The following is a 17,866-nucleotide window of genomic DNA, read 5'->3' on the forward strand; positions in this document are numbered from 1 at the left end:
ACTTTTAAAGTGAACTGCTAATCATCCAGGGGTGTATCTACTTTACAGATGTACACATGCCCCTTGGATAGGCAGAAAATACGCAGCATGTAATCATGACTTGTCTGCACCCAGTTCCCAAGCAAGTACTCCCACACTCACGGGCCACTGCTCTGTCTCCATGGCCTATCTGACCTGTCACCACATGGCAATGGCCGCCCTTCTTCTTCCTGCCTAAATAAAAAAAATAGGCTAGGCTTGAGCAAACCTGCACCCTCTAGTGGCTGGGGAAGAAACAGCAGCCCACATGAGTAAGAGCACACAGCATGAATCACACTGCTCCCATTGGCTACCGGGAAAAAGAAGACAGTCAGATCTCTCTCTTTTTAAAAGAGAAACTGCAAACAAATGCAGACTCGCCATTCCTGGCTGTAGGACTCTGTAGATAGCAGGAGTCCAATCTTCACTCATCACGGCGAGCTTTGTCATGACAGACCTTCAGGGACCGGGTCCTCCTTGTATATGGAGTCCACTCCCCTGGACCTGTACAGCACCCTGCCAGAGCAACTCTCTGGTATAGTTTTCACATGACCAAGGGTCCAGCTCTCAAAAGAGAAGCATTACAGCAGAAACCTCGCTATTCTTCCACGAGGCTCAGGTACCATGCATTTTGGCTCTTTCAGGCACTTTAGATGGATCTGATTGCATAGCCCCTTGATCCCATCAGGGATTTCTTAGCGGAGCACTTCATTAACCGTGACCAACACCTAGACACTGGTGAAAAACTGAGGTATTCCCAGTATGGGAGGGGTTTTATAAGGAGGGGACTTCCTGTCTTTTTTAGTGTACTAGTGTCCATTCACCTATAGGTGGCGTATAACCCACATAGTAATTACTATGGTGCTCTGTGTCCCGTGATGTATGATAAAGAAAAGCTGATTTTATATACAGCTTCCTTTGGCTCATACACAGCTCGGTGTCCATCGGGGCTGAAAGATAAAGTCCTTTGTGAAGAGGGAGGAAGGGATGGTGATGACCCAGGAAAACCATACGTGGCTGATCAGGAGTCATCCAGTTTGGAGAGATGCTCCTCAAGAGCAGAATTGCAGATTTATAGAAATTTTTGAAAATTTCGCTTATTTTCTGTTTTATACATTTTAGATCTTCGTCTTCTTCTCCTCTATATTGTCTATACCGGTCTCATAGAAGTCGGGTATTGGCATCTTCATATCGTCTCTGTCCTCCTCTTCTATCAGGTCATTGGGGTCCACCGGAACAAAGAAGTATCCCATGATGGAGAAGATGATGGAAACGGCAACCAGGAGTGCGCCAAACAGAATAAACTCCGCCCACTGCGAGGTGAGAGAAGGTGGGTCAGCTGATAAAAATATACAAATTCAGTATTCCATATTGCAGGATACATACAAGTGTAGCCAAAATGTGTGTTTCATCAGTTATGGATCGTTGGGGAGATTTCCCTTCACTTCTTATCCAGAAGACACAACAGGAAGTGAGAGGAAATCTCTGAGGATGAGAGTATTTGTGCTAGAAGGGGGATTTAGAGGGGTAGAGGATTAGTGCTAGGAGGGGGCATTTGGAGGGGGGAGAGGATTAGTGCTGGTGGGGGTTGGGGGGATTTGTGCTACAAGGGGTGATTTGGGGAGGGGGGTTGTGCTGGAAGGGGGGTAGTGGGGAAGAGGATATGTACTAGGAGGGGGATTTGTGCTGGAAAGGAGTGTGAGTGTGTGTGAGGGGAGGATTTGGAGGGGGAGAGAAGATTAGGAGAGGAGATTTGGAGGGGGAAGAGAATTAGTGCTAGGAGGGAGGACTTGGAGGGGGGAAAGGATTGTTAGGTTTGGGGGGGAATTTGTGTTAGGAGGGGTGTTTGGGGGGAATTGTGCTGGGAGGTGGAATGGGAAAGGTGATTTGTGATAAGGGGGGATTTGGAGGGGGGAGATAATTAGTGCTAGGGGAGTGAATTGAGGGTGTGATTTGTCCTAAGAGGGGTGATTTGGAGGGAATTTGTGTTGGGAGGAGGTAGGGGGAGAAGATTTGTGTTAGGAGGGGGAATTCGGAGGGAGGTGAGAATTGTTGAGAATTGTTTGCGAAGAGGGGGATTTGTGGGATTGGAGGGGGAATTTTTGCTAGAAGGGGTGATTTGGGAAGGAGGTTGTGCTGAGAAGGGGGTTATAGGGAAGAGGATTTGAGCTAGAAGAGGGATGGGGGGGTGCTTGGAAGGGTGATTGGAGGGGAGGGGGGGAAATTTGTGCTAGGAGGGTAAGTTTGAGGGGGGAGAGGATTTGTACTAGAAGGGAGGATATAGAGGGGGAATAGGGTTAGTGCTGGGGGTGAAATGGGGGCAGAGGTTATTGTGCTAAAAGGGGTGATTTAGGGGAGGGATTTGTACTGGGGGGGAAGAGGATTTTAGTTGGGAGGGGGGATTTGTGCTGGGAAGGGGTGTGTGTGGGGGGATTTGTGCTAGGAAGGGGGATTTGGAGAGGGGAGACGATATGTGCTAGTAGGAGGGATTAGGGGGTAAAAAGTATTCGCGCTCAGAGGGAAGATTTGGAAGGGGGAGAGGATTAGTGCTCGGGTCATGATTTGGGGGGGATTTGTGCTAGGAGGAGTGATTGGGGGGATTTGTGCTGGGAGGGGGATGGGAGAAGAGGATTTGTGGTAAGTGGGGGGATTTTAAGGGTAAGATGACTGGGGGGGTTGGTAGGAGGGGTGATGGGGGGAGGGTCTTGTGCTGGGAGCGGGTTGGAGGAGGTGGATTTGTGTTAGGAGGAGAGATTTGGGGAGGGGTTTTTGCTTTGGGGGGGGAAGACAATTTGTGCTATGAGGGGGAATTTGTGCTAGGTAGGGTGATTTGGGGGGGAGAGGATTAGGGGGGATCGGGGGGATTAGTGCTAGAAGGAAGGATTTGGAGGGGGGACAGGATTAGTGCTGGGGAGTGAATTAGGGGCTAGGGTTATCATGTCAGGAGGGGTGTTTTGGGGGTGCGATTTGTGCTGGGAGAGAGTAATTGTGCTGGGGGGAAATAGGTGAAAGATTTGGAGGGAAGATGGAGGTGTTGGGGATTTGTGCAAGAAGAGTTGATTTGTGTGGCGGGGGGGGGGGTGATTTGTGCTAGGAAGTGGGATTTGGGTGAGAAGAGAAGATTTGTGGTGCAAGAGAATGAGGAATAAACATGCGCAGGATAGAAAAATGTGTGTTAGTTTCGGATAGATTTGTTATTTTTGTTACTTTGTTTCATTGATTCGTTTCGGAATTCGTTTAGTTTTTTTTATTATTTCCTTTCGAATTCCATATATTCGGAAGGATTTGAATTTGGATCGGTTGAAAATGATCGACTGTTTTGAATTCTGTGTGAAGAATAGCTGGCTGTTAAGGAGGCGGAAAAGCCAAAAAAAAAAAGGGGGGGGGGGATCCATACCAGACTGGCAGACCAGGAAAGGGGGGGGGCGGGTGCTTGTTGATGGGGCCTCTTTTCCACATCCCTGGGCTGTGGTTGTTGGGGTCTGCAAGCGGGGGGCTTTTCGGAATCTGGAAACCCACAGATCCCGCCCCTCCCTATGTGAATGAGTATCAGGTACATTGTACATTCACCAAAAAATTGTACAAAGTGAATAAAGACACAACACGAGTTTTTGACAACTCTTTTATTAAAAAATATAAAACAATGTCGTTCCCCCCCCCCCCCCCCCCCCCCGATGTAGATCTATTAAGAAATCTATTAAGCCCCTGAAGAGCCTGGTATGGACTGGGGGGGGGGGGGGCCACGCTGTTTTTTTCTGGAACTTTCTATTGCTGGCATTCTTTTTGTTTACATTTCAGCTGTCAGCCGGGAAGCCCGCTGACAGCTGATGAGTTATCGGTTGTTAGCCACGTGCCAACCGCCTACTGCAGGTATACTCGGGCAGGTCGGCTCTATTGCGTGAAGCTATGTACCTGTACGTCATTTTGCGCAATAGACAATGCGCATGCTGATTGGCCAGAGGGAAAGCCAATCAGTGGGTCCGGCAGACGCGATGTCCGCTGGGGTCCGCCGATCCTTCCCCAGTGAGGCAGAATCGCCGTTCTGACAGAGATGAAGATGGCAATCTTGTGTTCCTGCTAAGCAGGAACACCAATCTCGGTTTTCATCCAGTCAGCCCTTCCCCCACACAGTTAGCAAGCACCTCCTAGGGACACAGTTAACCCTTTGATCGCCCACGCTGTCGAAGGGCCTGCAAAGTGCTTCTACAGCGCCACAACGTAGGTGCTTTTAACCGTTTCCTTGGTCGCTTTTGAGGGTTAAAAGCGCCCCGCGCCCCTATTCTTCACACAGAATTTGCATCGTTGCTCGACCAATCTGAATATGAATCGTTCTGAAAATTTGGAATGTATTAGAAAACGAATAGATGAAACAAAATTAAAAGTGCCGCTAAAACGACGGTAAAGCCGGGCGCTTTCAGTGTCAAAGTAGCCTGAGGGGGGTAACACCTTCCGGGGCTGAAGTGGTTAAGGGTGCGGTGGCCGGCTTCCCGGGCCACTCCTTAAAAAAAACAGCTATTCTTCACATAGAATTTGAATCGGTCGATCATTTTTCGACCGATCTGAATTCGAATCATTCTGAAAATTTGGAATGTGTTAGAAAACGAATAAATGAAACAAAATTAAACACATTTCAACTAAAATTGTTACTATTCCATTCAGAGATTCCGATTACAACGAATCTCCGAATAGCCAAAAAATTTTTCAGAATTGACATTCAGACCGAAACCAATTGCACATGTCTAGTGAGGAATCAAGGAATGGGCGGTGGGACAGATGGATATCTGAAGGCTTCATTTTCGCTGTATTATCGGAAAACCACTTTTAGCGGGAAATCGCGGTTATCGTATTACGTTACAACTCTGGTCATCAAACATCAAATCACGGTTTTGAAATAGACAAATTTGAGGTCCATTGCCTGCAGATTGGACGGAGCACAGATGAGAATTTTAGCCTCAACTCCTCATTTGCGGACACCGGCGTTCGCCCCGCACGTTTGCCACCGGCAAAGTTTATTAATACCGCAGCCAAAAAAATTAAAGTGATGAGATGGAAGCCACACACGGGACATTATCTGTATGCAGACTCATATTTGTATCCAAGTTGAGAGTTCATGTTACCTGTTCCATGGATCCGGCCTCAGCCACAATAAGCACGATGACGTTGCCAAAAGCCACCGTGAGCAGCCACCCGGCCTGGAGGATGGACTTCATACTGGCTGGAGCCTGGGAGCCGGGAGACACAAAGAGGACTGGTCACAAGTCAACATTTCGCACCTTCAGTGCCAAGAATCTAATCTGACATTGCCAACTTTATCTATTACTTTATATACTGTAATATATATCTTCGAAGGTGGCTGTGGGGGGTGTCACTAACAAAGGTACCACGAACTATATCCTTAAAAGGAAACTCCAGCCAAAACAACGAAAGCCCACAACGCTTAGCCCTTCACCCCAGCAATTAACTTTACCATCTGAGGTTAACCCCAATCCTAAATCCCCCCTCCGGCCTTCCCTTCAGTCTTGCACAGTTGTAGAGGATCCTGTCAGGAAGTTTAATGCCCCGGCGTTCACCAAACACTGAATTATCAGTTCTGCGTGGAGTCCCACCTTTTACCTCATGTGTACCCCATGTGTACCTTCCAGCAGGTGCAGGGTGGGACCTATTATCTCATTGTCAGCTGTTACCTGGGTGTAGGAGAAGTCTAAGCCGGTGACTGAGAACATGACCTCTCCGGCGCTCAGTAGGAAGTATTGCGGGATCTGCCACGCCACGTGCATGCTGTTTGCATCGATGTCCTCCACCTTGTAGGCTTTTATTTCTTTCTTGGTGTCATCCACCTGATTAGAGAAGTTCACATGTGAGATGGAAATATCCAACAGCTGATGCTGAGCTAATACATATTTGATTTGTAAGGAAAAAAAAATAGAGACCATAGCTGTCAACTGTCCCAGATTGGGGCAATCCCACACCTTGCACCTTAGTCCAAATAATGATGGACCATGTCTGGGGATCACAATGTTACCTTAGTAAATTATTCATTAGGGTGATTTGGGGCAGATGGGTCCAATCTAGTGAGTGGGCCAAAACACTGGGCGGGCCAAAGGCAGACCGTGGGCGGGGTTGTGTCCCGGGAACCGGGACTGAAATGTTTGTGCGTATTTAAGACCTATCTGCAGATTCTAATTGTGGAGATGGTTAGATCGCTAAACATTGATAGTAGCAATTCTGTATTTCAAGTCTGATCGGAGTAGGATATAATGAATACGATGTATCAAATCAAAGCTTGAAATGTCCTTAAAACACAGTGTAAAGATTATATAGATGGGAAACTTAGGTATTCTCAATATAACCAATGTTGCTATACTGGGCATGAATATCTTGGCATTAAAGGGTTAAGCGGATCAAGCGTTGTGCACTATTGAGATCAAAACCACCCATCTGGAGGAAAACTGGGTCCCTCAAGCTGCAACCAAGCTACAAGTCCCAGCACAGCTGCTGTGCAGAAAATCAGAGAGATACACTATTTGGCCAAAGGTATGTGAACCCCCCCGCCAGATGATGGAGTTCAGTTGTGCCCTTCCAACCTTGTGGTAACAGTTTGGTGAAGACGATTTTCTGTTCCACCATGACTGCACCCCCTCTGTGTACAAAGCCAGCTCTATAAAGAATTGGGTTGACCAGTTTGGTGTGATGGAACTTGAGTGGTCCACACAAAGCCCAGACCTCAACCCTACTGAACACCTTTGGGATGAATTAAAAACCAATAGTGAGCCAGGTCTTCTCATCCAACATTAGTACCTGACCCCACAAATCCCCACAGACACACTCCAGAATTTTGTCATGGTTTGACCAGTTTGGTGCGGAGGAACGTGAGTGTGCTGCACAGAGCCCTGCCCTGAACACCTTTGGGGTGAATTAAAAATCTGATTGTGAACGAAGTCTCTCTTTTTGGTGCCCAACGTGAGGCCCAATGTGTCAGCCAGGTCTTCTCATCCAACCTCAGTACCTGACATCACAAATGAAATAGTGTTCAGGTTTGATTTGAAGAAAAGGTGGCAACCCTAGGTGTTACACCTTTTATAATTTGGTCAAAATGGATGACAAGATGAATGCAGTATGTTATCAAAAAATACTGGAGGAACATTTGCATTCATCAGCCAGGAAGCTGCGCATGGGACGTACTTGGACATTCCAACATGACAATGATCCAAAACACAAGGCCAAGTCAACCTGTCATTGGCTACAGCAGAATAAAGTGAAGGTTCTGGAGTGGTAATCTCCTGACCTCAATATCATTGAGCCACTCTGGGGAGATCTCAAACGTGCCGTTCTTACAACACAGCCCAAGAATTTACAGGAACTGGAGGCTTTTTGCCAAGAGGAATGGGCAGCTTTACCATCTGAGAAGATGAAGATCCTCATCCACAAATACCACAAAAGACTTCAAGCTGTCATTCATGTTAAATGTGGCAATACATGGTATTAAGAACTGGGGTATGTAAACTTTTGATCAGGGTCATTTTGGTAGTTTCTGTTGTCATTATGATATAAAAAGTAAACACAGTTGATTGATAATAAATGGCTTCAGCCAAACACTAACTATGAGTGAAAGAAAAGTTTTTGTTATCATTCATATTCTCTGAAAAATGGCCAAGAAATCATAAATTCTGCCAGGGTATGTAAACTTTTGAGCACAACTGTAAAGTGCTGTGTGTAACTCGTCAGTGCTATATAAATACTTGCAATAAGGGATGCACTGATACCACTTTATGTACGAGTACTGATACTTTTTTATAGTAGAGATGATGTGGGATCCTCCACTCAAAGAGGGGCTTAAACCAGAGTGCTTGTGTCTCATTACCTCCAGGAAGGTGTAAGTGCGAAACGCGTCAGTTATTTTCGTACCACCCCACAGTCGTGTTTTGTGTACCCCATGATCCTGTATTTTGAATAAAAAGACGGATTTATCCATTCCGGTGTGTGGCTGTCCAGATCTTCTTGTTCTCTTCTACTTTTTTATAGTACTCGCCGATACCTACTGCAACTGTTTTGTTTACACAGCTGTCGGCAATGGTACAAAGTTATTTACAAATGAAATAAAAACTTTTTTTTTTCTTTTGCGCTTTTTTCAATGTGAAACGTGTAAATATATCTTAAAAGTGTTAAAATTATTAACGAACAAAGCAAACAAAAAAAAAAATTAATAGTTTATAGAAGTGAAAAAAAAAATCAGCAGGAAAATTAATAAAATGGAGAAGGAGAATAAGGAGATAATTATGGCTGATTAAAGTAAATTAAGGGGTAATAAGGGGTTAAACAGGGGAAAATTTAATAAAACATATATAAATATATTATATATAGATATATAGATCTAGATATCTATATATCTATATATATCTATAGATATATAGATATCTAGATCTATATATCTATAGATATATATATATATATATTAAAACCTTGGATTGCGTGCATAATTCGTTACAGAAGCATGCTTGTAATCCAAAGCACTCTTACAGTATATCAGAACAAATTTCCCCATAAAAAATAATGGAAACGCAAATGATTCGTTCCACAACCATTTATTCAGAGGTCCTTTCTGTTTATAGTCCATATAAAAAAATTATAGCAATGTGATTTGTGCAACCATAAAATGTCCATCCACAAATGGAAGTCTCCACAAGGGGATTAGAAGCAAAAATCCAGCAGGAGCTCCAAAGTATAAAAGAGAAGAGAGGCGCCTCTAAGTGTAGCAATATGTTGCTAAATGTTGTACCTTCATTAAATGTAACCAGATTGCTACACTTAGAGGCGCCTCTCTTCTCCTTTATACTCAGTTGTGACATGACGCAACTTGTAAATCCAGACATCGCTTGTATATCAAGTCAAATTATATATAAAAATGTTGCTTGTCTTGCAAAACGCTCTCAAACCAAGTTAATTTGAAACCAAGGTTCTCCTGTATATATATTTTTTTTTACTTAACAGATTTAACTGACTTCATCTGCAGATTGAAGTTTATCCCTTTGATCTGTAGATGAATAAATAGAAAGATACAAAGAGAAACATTGTTTCTTTTTATCTTTCTGTTTCAGTGGCTGAACAATTTTGTTGATAAACATTGCCCAGCTGCTTCATTTTTTGTTGACAGATCCAATTGCTGGGACTTCTGCTACACTTCAGCTGTCAACAGAGGAACCCAACTGACAGATGAATGAGTCATCGGTTGTTAACCACTTCAATACCGGGCATTTTCACTCCTTTCCTGCCCAGGCCAATTTTCAGTTTTCAGCGCTGTCGCACTTTGAATGACAATTGCGCGGTCATGCAACACTGTACCCAAATTAGATTTTCATCATTTTTTCCCCCCACAAATAGATTTCTTTTTGGTGGTATTTGATCTTCTCTGCATTTTTTATTTTTTGCGCTATAAACAAAAGAAAAGCACTAAGTTTGAAAAAAAAAAAAAAAAAACACAAATTTTTTTTATCTTTTTGCTATAATAAATGTCCCAATTTCTTTTTAAAACTATTTTTTCCTCAGTTTAGGCCGATATGTATTCTTCTACATATCTTTGGTAAAAAAAAATCGCAATAAGCGTATATTGATTGGTTTGCGCAAAAGTTATAGGGGTTGATTTACTAAAGGCAAATAGACTGTGCACTTTGCTAAGTGCAGTTGCCCTCTGCAAGAGCAGTTGCTCCAGAACTTAGTAAATGGACAGAAGCCCTGTTGACTTCCATCATCCAATCATGTGCAAGCAAAAATGTTTTTTTTTTTATTTTACTTGCACGTGATTGGATATTCTTGGCAAAGGGAATCTTTACCTCATTTATTGCGCTCTGGGGCAACTGCACTTGCATCGTGCAATTGCAGTTTGCAAAGTGCACAGTCTATTTGCCTTTAGTAAATCAACCCCATAGTGTCTACAAAACAGGGAATAGTTTTATGGCATTTTTATTATTATTATTTTTTTTTTTTACTAGTAATGGTGGCAATCTGCGATTTTTATCGTGACTGCGACATATCGGACACTTTTGACACCATTTTGGGACCATTCACATTTATTCAGCAATCAGTGCTATAAAAATGCATTGGATTACTGTATAAATGTCACTGGCAGGGAAGGGGTTAACACTAGGGGGCAATCAAGGGTTTAAATGTGTTTCCTAGGGGAGTGATTCTAACTGTAGGGGGAGGGGGCTCACAAGGGGAGGAGACCGATCGGCGTTGCTCTTTCCTGGGAACACACGATTGGTCTCCTCTCACCTCCTATCTCCTCTCTCTTTACACACACAGATCCACGTCCCGGCTCTATTACCAGGCAATCGCGGGTGCCCGGCGGACATCGCGGCCGCTGGGCATGTGCATCAGCTCCCGAGTGGCGCACGCCCCCCCCCCCCCCCCAGACAGCCAGGAAGCCCAGGACGTCATATGACGCCCTCCCAGGATGGGAGATCCCTCCTGCGGACGTCATATGACTATGGGCGGTATTGAAGTGGTTAAGGACGCAGCGGCCCCACTCCTTAGAGGAGAAGTCCAGCCTGAGCTCCTTTGGCTGGGCTTCTCCTATTGGTCACAGGAGTGCAATTCGTTTTGCACTCCTGTGACCCATATTCAGCAGCGAGCGGTCTGAAGTCCACTCTCTGCTGACGTCACAAATATCAGCCCAGGCACTGCGCCATCCTGACTCTGGGAGTCTGGATCCGCCAGGTGCCTGGAGTGATTGCAGTCTCAGCCTCTCAGACCTCACAAATGCTCTTCTGGAAGAATGGTCAAACATTCCCAAAGACACACTCCTAAACCTTGTGGATGGCCTTCCCAGAAGAGTTGAAGCTGTTATAGCTGCAAAGGGCGGAGCCAACTCAATATTGAACCCTACGGACTAAGACTGGGATGCCATTAAAGTTCATGTTCAATACAACTCCTGCCTCCACACTGCTAAACAAACCTATTACAACACTCTCATCAAAACCCTCTCATCCAAACCTCGTCAACTCTTTTCTACCCTTAATTCCTTACTTCACCCCCCACTGCCCCCACCCACAAACTTGCTACCGCTCAACATATTGCCAACCACTTCAATAATAGCAAAATCAACACAATTCGCAAGGAGATATCCAGCATTCAAATTCCTCCCCTACCCAACATATCAGGTCCAACACCACACTCAATACTCTCCTCCTTTTGCCCAGTTACCACAGAAGAAGTTGATAAACTCCTCTCCATGGCCAACCTCACTACATGTCCCCTGGACCCTGTCCCCTCAATTACTGCGACCACCTTCCCAGTCTATCCTCAACTCCCTAACCCACATCTTCAACCTCTCCCTCTCCTCCGGCACCTTTCCTTTCCCGCTCAAACATGCACTGGTTACCCCCATACTCAAAAAACCCTCACTAGAACCCACCTGTTTGAATAACTTAAGACCTATCTCCCTTCTCCCGTTTGCCTCCAAGCTCATCGAACGCCTTGTTCATGACCAAATGAGTCGCTACCTCACGGACAACAACCTTCTCGACCCCCTACAGTCTGGCTTCCGCCTACAACATTCTACTGAAACTGCCCTACTAAAACTCACCAATGACCTAATAACTGCCAAAACCAATGGCCACTACTCCATACTCATACTTTTAGACCTCTCTGCTGCCTTTGACACAGTTGACCACCTGCTGCTCCTCAGCAAATTACACTCCCTTGGCCTCCATGATTCTGCATTATCCTGGTTCTCCTCCTACCTATCTCAGCGCACTTTCAGTGTCACTTACAACTCCATCTCCTCCGCTCCCCTTCCTCTATCTGTTGGGGTACTCCAAGGCTCCGTCCTTGGGCCTCTCCTTTTGTCACTCTATACCTCTTCCCTGGGCCAGTTGATAACCTCCCATGGCTTCCAATACCACCTCTATGCCGATGACACACAGATTTATCTCTCCACTCCTCAACTCACCCCCACTATCTGCTCACGGATCTCAAACTTGCTGAATGACATATCGGTGTTCCTCAAACTTAATCTTTCTAAAACTGAGCTTGTTATATTTCCTCCTTCACGGTCCCCCTCCTGTGACTTCACCATTAATATCAACAACACAACCATTGGTCCCTCCACACATGCCAGGGTCCTGGGTGTAATCCTTGACTCTGACCTTTCCTTCAGCCCCCATATCCAATCACTGGCTAAATCCTGCCGCCTTAACCTCCGCAACATCTCCAGAATTCGACCCTTCCTGACCAATGACACCACAAAGCAACATATTCACTCCTTGATTATTTCCCGCCTCGACTACTGCAACTCTCTCCTTAATGGCCTACCCTTAAGCAGGCTATCCCCCCTTCAGTCTATTATGAATGCTGCTGCTAGACTAATACACCTCACTAATCGATCCGTGACTGCTGCTCCTCTCTGCCAATCCCTTCACTGGCTTCCCCTACCCCACCGTGTAAAATTCAAAATGCTAACCATAACATACAAGGCCATTCACAACATCGCCCCATCTACATCACCAACCTCACAATGCAGATATCGCCCAAATCGCCCCCTCCGCTCCTCCCAGGACCTCCTGCTCTCTAGCTCCCTTGTTACCTCCTCTCATGCTCGCCTTCAGGACTTCTCCAGAGCCTCTCCCATCCTCTGAAATTCCCTGCCCCAGTATGTCCGATCAGCCCCTACCCTGTCCACCTTTAGGAGATCCCTGAAAACTCATTTATTCAGGGAAGCCTATCCCACACCCACCTAACTGTCCCTGAGCCACCCCCATCAAATAATTCTTTGCAGCTATTACCTTTTGTACCACCATCCCCTCCCTTTAGAATGTAAGCTCTACGAGCCGGGCCCTCCTGTACCTTTTGTATTGAACTGTACTGTAATTGTGTTGTCCCCCTTATACATTGTAAAGCGCTGCGTAAACTGTTGGCGCTATATAAATCTCGTATAATAATAATAATAATAATAATGTGCGTGTAAAGGCAGGCGTCCCAAAACTTTAGATAATATAGTGTAATATGTAAATGTAATGGGGGTTTTCTTTATTGTTTTTTTTATATATATATATATATATATATATATATATATATATATATATATATATATATATATATATTTTATTTATTGTTATTTGTTTTCTTTCAAAAGAATGATGTTGTTATTTCCTGGGTTCTTCGGGGTCTGGACTCCACAAATGTTTCTGTGATTGCTTGATGTTTATAACTTTGGTATGCTTACCTATTATACTGCTTTGTTCCTGAAGTCGGTTTGCTTCTATATGTCGAAACGCTGTATGTTTTTCTATTTTTTTTTTTTTTTAAAATAAAATGTATTATGGAAAAATAAGAGTGAAAACCAAATTGATTCTGCTATCAATAACGGGGCAGGGAGATAAGAAAGCCAAAGTGTTACTCACCTCCCTCAGTACTGCTGTGTATGCTGCACCAAAGTCCAGTAGACCCAGGTCAATCTTGTGTTCCACTCCTTTGTAAGTCACGGCTAGGTTGGTGCTGGTGGGAGAATAATCAATAAGAAGACACTGTATACAGGCAGTGAAAAGATCTGACTAGCCCTCTATTAGGCCAGGGGGATTGGTCAAAATCAGAAACTCAATAATGAAACTCACAAAGCTCTTTTCTGGGTGAGATATTCCGATATGTCGTTGTTAGTAACATTGATCTTTGCATCGGCAATTTGGATATTGTAGACAGTTTCTGGGAGCAAATTGATGAATCTGCAGGAGACAGGAAATCAGAAATGAGCCAATGATAAACGAGCCCATATAGAATGCATCATACAACATACACATAACAAAACACTGTGCTGGGGAGAGGTTTATGGGGGGCTGGGGGGGTATTTAAACTAGGACTGGGGGCTGGTGAATTAGAATATAATGGGGCAGACAGGTCAGTCAGGGATGGAATATGGGAAGATGGGGGGTGGGGGGGGGTGACTATGGCAGGTGATCAGAAGGTTACCATGTTACAATCAACCATTGGAAAGTATAATACATTTGTACTATTAAAAAAAACAAAAAAAACAATACAATATACGATAAAGAATTAAAAGCCAAAAATCTGAACGGCTGCACATCCAAATGTCCAACTTTATTGAACTTAAAAAGCAAACAGATAACAGCACTATGACACCGTGAGGACAGCAAGGCAAGTCAAGGTGTTTTGTGCATCATGACTGTGATAATAAAGCGCTTAAATGTGTAACATTTTATGTTACATGTTTATGATCATCATTTATACCGGAGATGGAGAGATTAAAAGTACCATTATTTATAAACATTGAACAGACAGGAGATGGAGAGATACAAAGTAACATTGTTTATAAACATTGATCAGATGGGAGATAGAGAGATACAAAGTAACATTGTTTATAAACATTGGTCAGACGTGAGAGAGATACAAAGTAACATTGTTTATAAACATTGTTTCAAATGAGCAGAAAATCACGCAAAAACGCAACTTGTAGTGGAGATGTGAACCAACTCCCACAGAGAATAATTTATTTTTTCTCCTCCAGTGTTTTGGCACTTCAAGCTACAAAATGCGGAGGTGAGAATGGGCCCTTAGTATAAAACTGGATTTCCGAGCTGGGAGCGCACGATTGGTTTGACTAGTTTGCTTTTAAAAGTCAAAAAGGGATCTGTGATCTGTGCCTTGGCAAGGCTTTTCCTTGACTTCCTGTAATCAGGTGTCACCGCTGCAGCTCAGCCAGCAAAATGCAGCATTGTCACCCTTTGGGCTGGCTGCCTTCTCGAGAACTGCAGTTCAGCGTGGTGACGTCACAGTGGGCTGTTCTTTCACCACTAACAAGCTCCATAGGTAGCCTGGCTCTACCCATCCCCACATCTATCTCACTGTTCCAGGCATGGCGTTACAGAAGATATACAGTCAGGTCCATAAATATTGGGACATCAACACAATTCTAACCTTTTTGGCTCTATACACCACCCCAACAGATTTGAAATGAATCGAATAAAATGTGCTTGAACTGCAGACTTTCAGCTTTAATTTGAGGGTATTTACATCCAAATCAGGTGAACGGTGTAGAAATTACAACAGTTTGTATATGTGCCTCCCACTTTTTAGGGGACCAAAAGTAATGGGACAGATTAACAATCATCCATCAAACTTTCACTTTTTAATACTTGGTTGCAAATCCTTTGCAGTCAATTACAGCCTGAAGTCTGGAACACATAGACATCACCAGACGCTGGGTTTCATCCCTGGTGATGCTCTGCCAGGCCTCTACTGCAACTGTCTTCAGTTCCTGCTTGTTCTTGGGGCATTTTCCCTTCAGTTTTGTCTTCAGCAAGTGAAATGCATGCTCAATCAGATTCAGGTCAGGTGATTGACTTGGCCATTGCATAACATTCCACTTCTTTCCCTTAAAAAAACTCTTTGGTTCTGTTCTCAGTATGCTTCAGGTCATTGTCCATCTGCACTGTGAAGCTCCGTCCAATGAGTTCTGAAGCATTTTGCTGAATATGAGCAGATAATATTGCCCGAAACACTTCAGAATTCATCCTGCTGCTTTTGTCAGCCGTCACATCATCAATAAATACAAGAGAACCAGTTCCATTGGCAGCCATACATGCCCACGCCATGACACTACCACCACCATGCTTCACTGATGAGGTGGTATGCTTTGGATCATGAGCAGTTCCTTTCCTACTCCATACTCTTCTCTTCCCACCACTCTGGTACAAGTTGATCTTGGTCTCATCTGTCCATAGAATGTTGTTCCAGAACTGTGAAGGCTTTTTTAGATGTTGTTTGGCAAACTCTGATCTGGCCTTCCTGTTTTTGAGGCTCACCAATGGTTTACATCTTGTGGTGAACCCTCTGTATTCACTCTGGTGAAGTCTTCTCTTGATTGTTGACTTTGACACACATACACCTACCTCCTGGAGAGTGTTCTTGATCTGGCCAACTGTTGTGAAGGGTGTTTTCTTCACCAGGGAAAGAATTCTTCGGTCATCCACCACAGTTGTTTTCCGTGGTCTTCCGGGTCTTTTGGTGTTGCTGAGCTCCCCGGTGCGTTCTTTCTTTTTAAGGATGTTCCAAACAGTTGATTTGGCCACACCTAATGTTTTTGCTATCTCTCTGATGGGTTTGTTTTGTTTTTTCAGCCTAATGATGGCTTGCTTCACTGATAGTGACAGCTGTTTGGATCTCATATTGAGAGTTGACAGCAACAGATTCCAAATGCAAATAGCACACTTGAAGTGAACTCTGGACCTTTTATCTGCTCCTTGTAAATGGGATAATGAGGGAATAACACACACCTGGCCATGGAACTGCTAAGCAGCAAATTGTCCCATTACTTTTGGTCCCTTAAAAAGTGGGAGGCACATATACAAACTATTGTAATTCCTACACCGTTCACCTGGTTTGGATGTAAATACCTTCAAATTAAAGCTGAAAGTCTGCAGTTAAAGCACATCTTGTTTGTTTCATTTCAAATCCATCGTGGTGGTGTATAGAGCCAAAAAGATTAGAAATGTGTCGATGTCCCAATATTTATGGACCTGACTGTAGTTTTGTGGCAGGGCAGCCAGATATTTGCTAATTCCCTCTAGCATTTTCTAGAATTGCCAAATTGTATTTCTTGTTACAAAGATGCATGTATTTCCTTTGCTCCTCAGCTCCATCTAGTGGCCATATTGCAGTATTTTACCACTGCTCATATTAAAACATGTTTTCCCCAAGACAAAACAGCCTAAAGAACATACGTTTTTCTCCACTTTGCATAGAACAAATGTAAATTCAGATTCACTGGACCAATGGCAATGCAATTTTTTCAAATAATCCACTAAGTGGATGTTTTCTACTCCTTTAGAACATCGACTCAATTGCCTTGTAGTGGTTTTGTGCAGAGAAACATTTATTTAATCTTCAATCATCAGACGATAGTAAGACGCACCTGACCCCTGCTAATCCATTTTCTGGCTTTTTATTGGGATCTTCGACCTACAGAGATAGAAATTTTATTTTGTTACATTGTAACTGTTCAGTACTAAAATACATTACAACTTATATGGATTATATGGAACTAAACAGCTCTATAATGTATCAAATATTACCCAAAAATATCGGCATTGTATTGGCTAGTCAACACTAAGGCATCAAAATAAGATAAACAAATATATATACAGTATATATATATATATATATATATATATATATATATATATATATATACACACATACATACAGTGCCTTCAAAAAGTATTCATACCCCTTGAAATTTCCCACACTTTGTCATGTTACAACCAAAAAACGTAAATGTATTTTATTGGGATTTTATGTGATAGACCAACACAAAGTGGCTCATAATTGTGAAGTGGAAGGAAAATGATAAATGATACAAATAAATCTGTGAAAAGTGTGGGGGGCATTTGTATGGCGCCCCCCGGAGTCAATACTTTGTAGAATCCCCTTTCTCTGCAATTACAGCTGCAAGTCTTTTTGGGGATGTCTCTACCAGCTTTGTACATCTAGAAAGGGACATTTTTGCCCATTCTTCTTTGTAAAATATCTCAAGCTCTGTCAGATTGGATGGAGAGCGTCTGTGAACAGCAATTTTCAAGTCTTGCCACAGATTCTCAATGGGATTTAGGTCTGGACTGTGACTGGGCCATTCTAACACATGAATATGCTTTGATCTAAACCATTCCATTGTAGCTCTGGCTGTATGTTTCGGGTCGTTGTCCTGCTGGAAGGTGAACCTCCGCCTCAGTCTCAAGTCTTTTGTAGACTCTATCAGGTTTTCTTCTAAGATTGTCCTGTATTTGTCTCCATCCATCTTCCCATCAACTCTGAACAGCTTCCCTGTCCCTGCTGAAGAAAA

General features: G+C 43.6%; 1 protein-coding gene across 1 annotated transcript in view; it reads right to left on the minus strand.

Annotated features, from left to right (window-relative positions):
* Positions 1-854: 854 nt before the first annotated feature.
* The window catches only part of LOC141147272 (solute carrier family 15 member 2-like), a 65,389-nt gene continuing 48,377 nt past the window's right edge, over positions 855-17,866 (minus strand). Inside the window, exons 17-22 of the mRNA XM_073634479.1 lie at positions 16,940-16,986; positions 13,626-13,733; positions 13,416-13,509; positions 5,703-5,855; positions 5,136-5,240; positions 855-1,331 (exon numbers count right to left, since the gene is read on the minus strand). Of these exons, the coding sequence (XP_073490580.1) occupies positions 1,137-1,331; positions 5,136-5,240; positions 5,703-5,855; positions 13,416-13,509; positions 13,626-13,733; positions 16,940-16,986 (702 nt within the window). The 3' untranslated portion in view covers positions 855-1,136. The remainder of the gene's footprint in view (positions 1,332-5,135; positions 5,241-5,702; positions 5,856-13,415; positions 13,510-13,625; positions 13,734-16,939; positions 16,987-17,866) is intronic.

Source organism: Aquarana catesbeiana, linkage group LG06 (genome assembly GCF_042186555.1).
Source record: "Aquarana catesbeiana isolate 2022-GZ linkage group LG06, ASM4218655v1, whole genome shotgun sequence".
Lineage (NCBI taxonomy): Eukaryota > Metazoa > Chordata > Amphibia > Anura > Ranidae > Aquarana > Aquarana catesbeiana.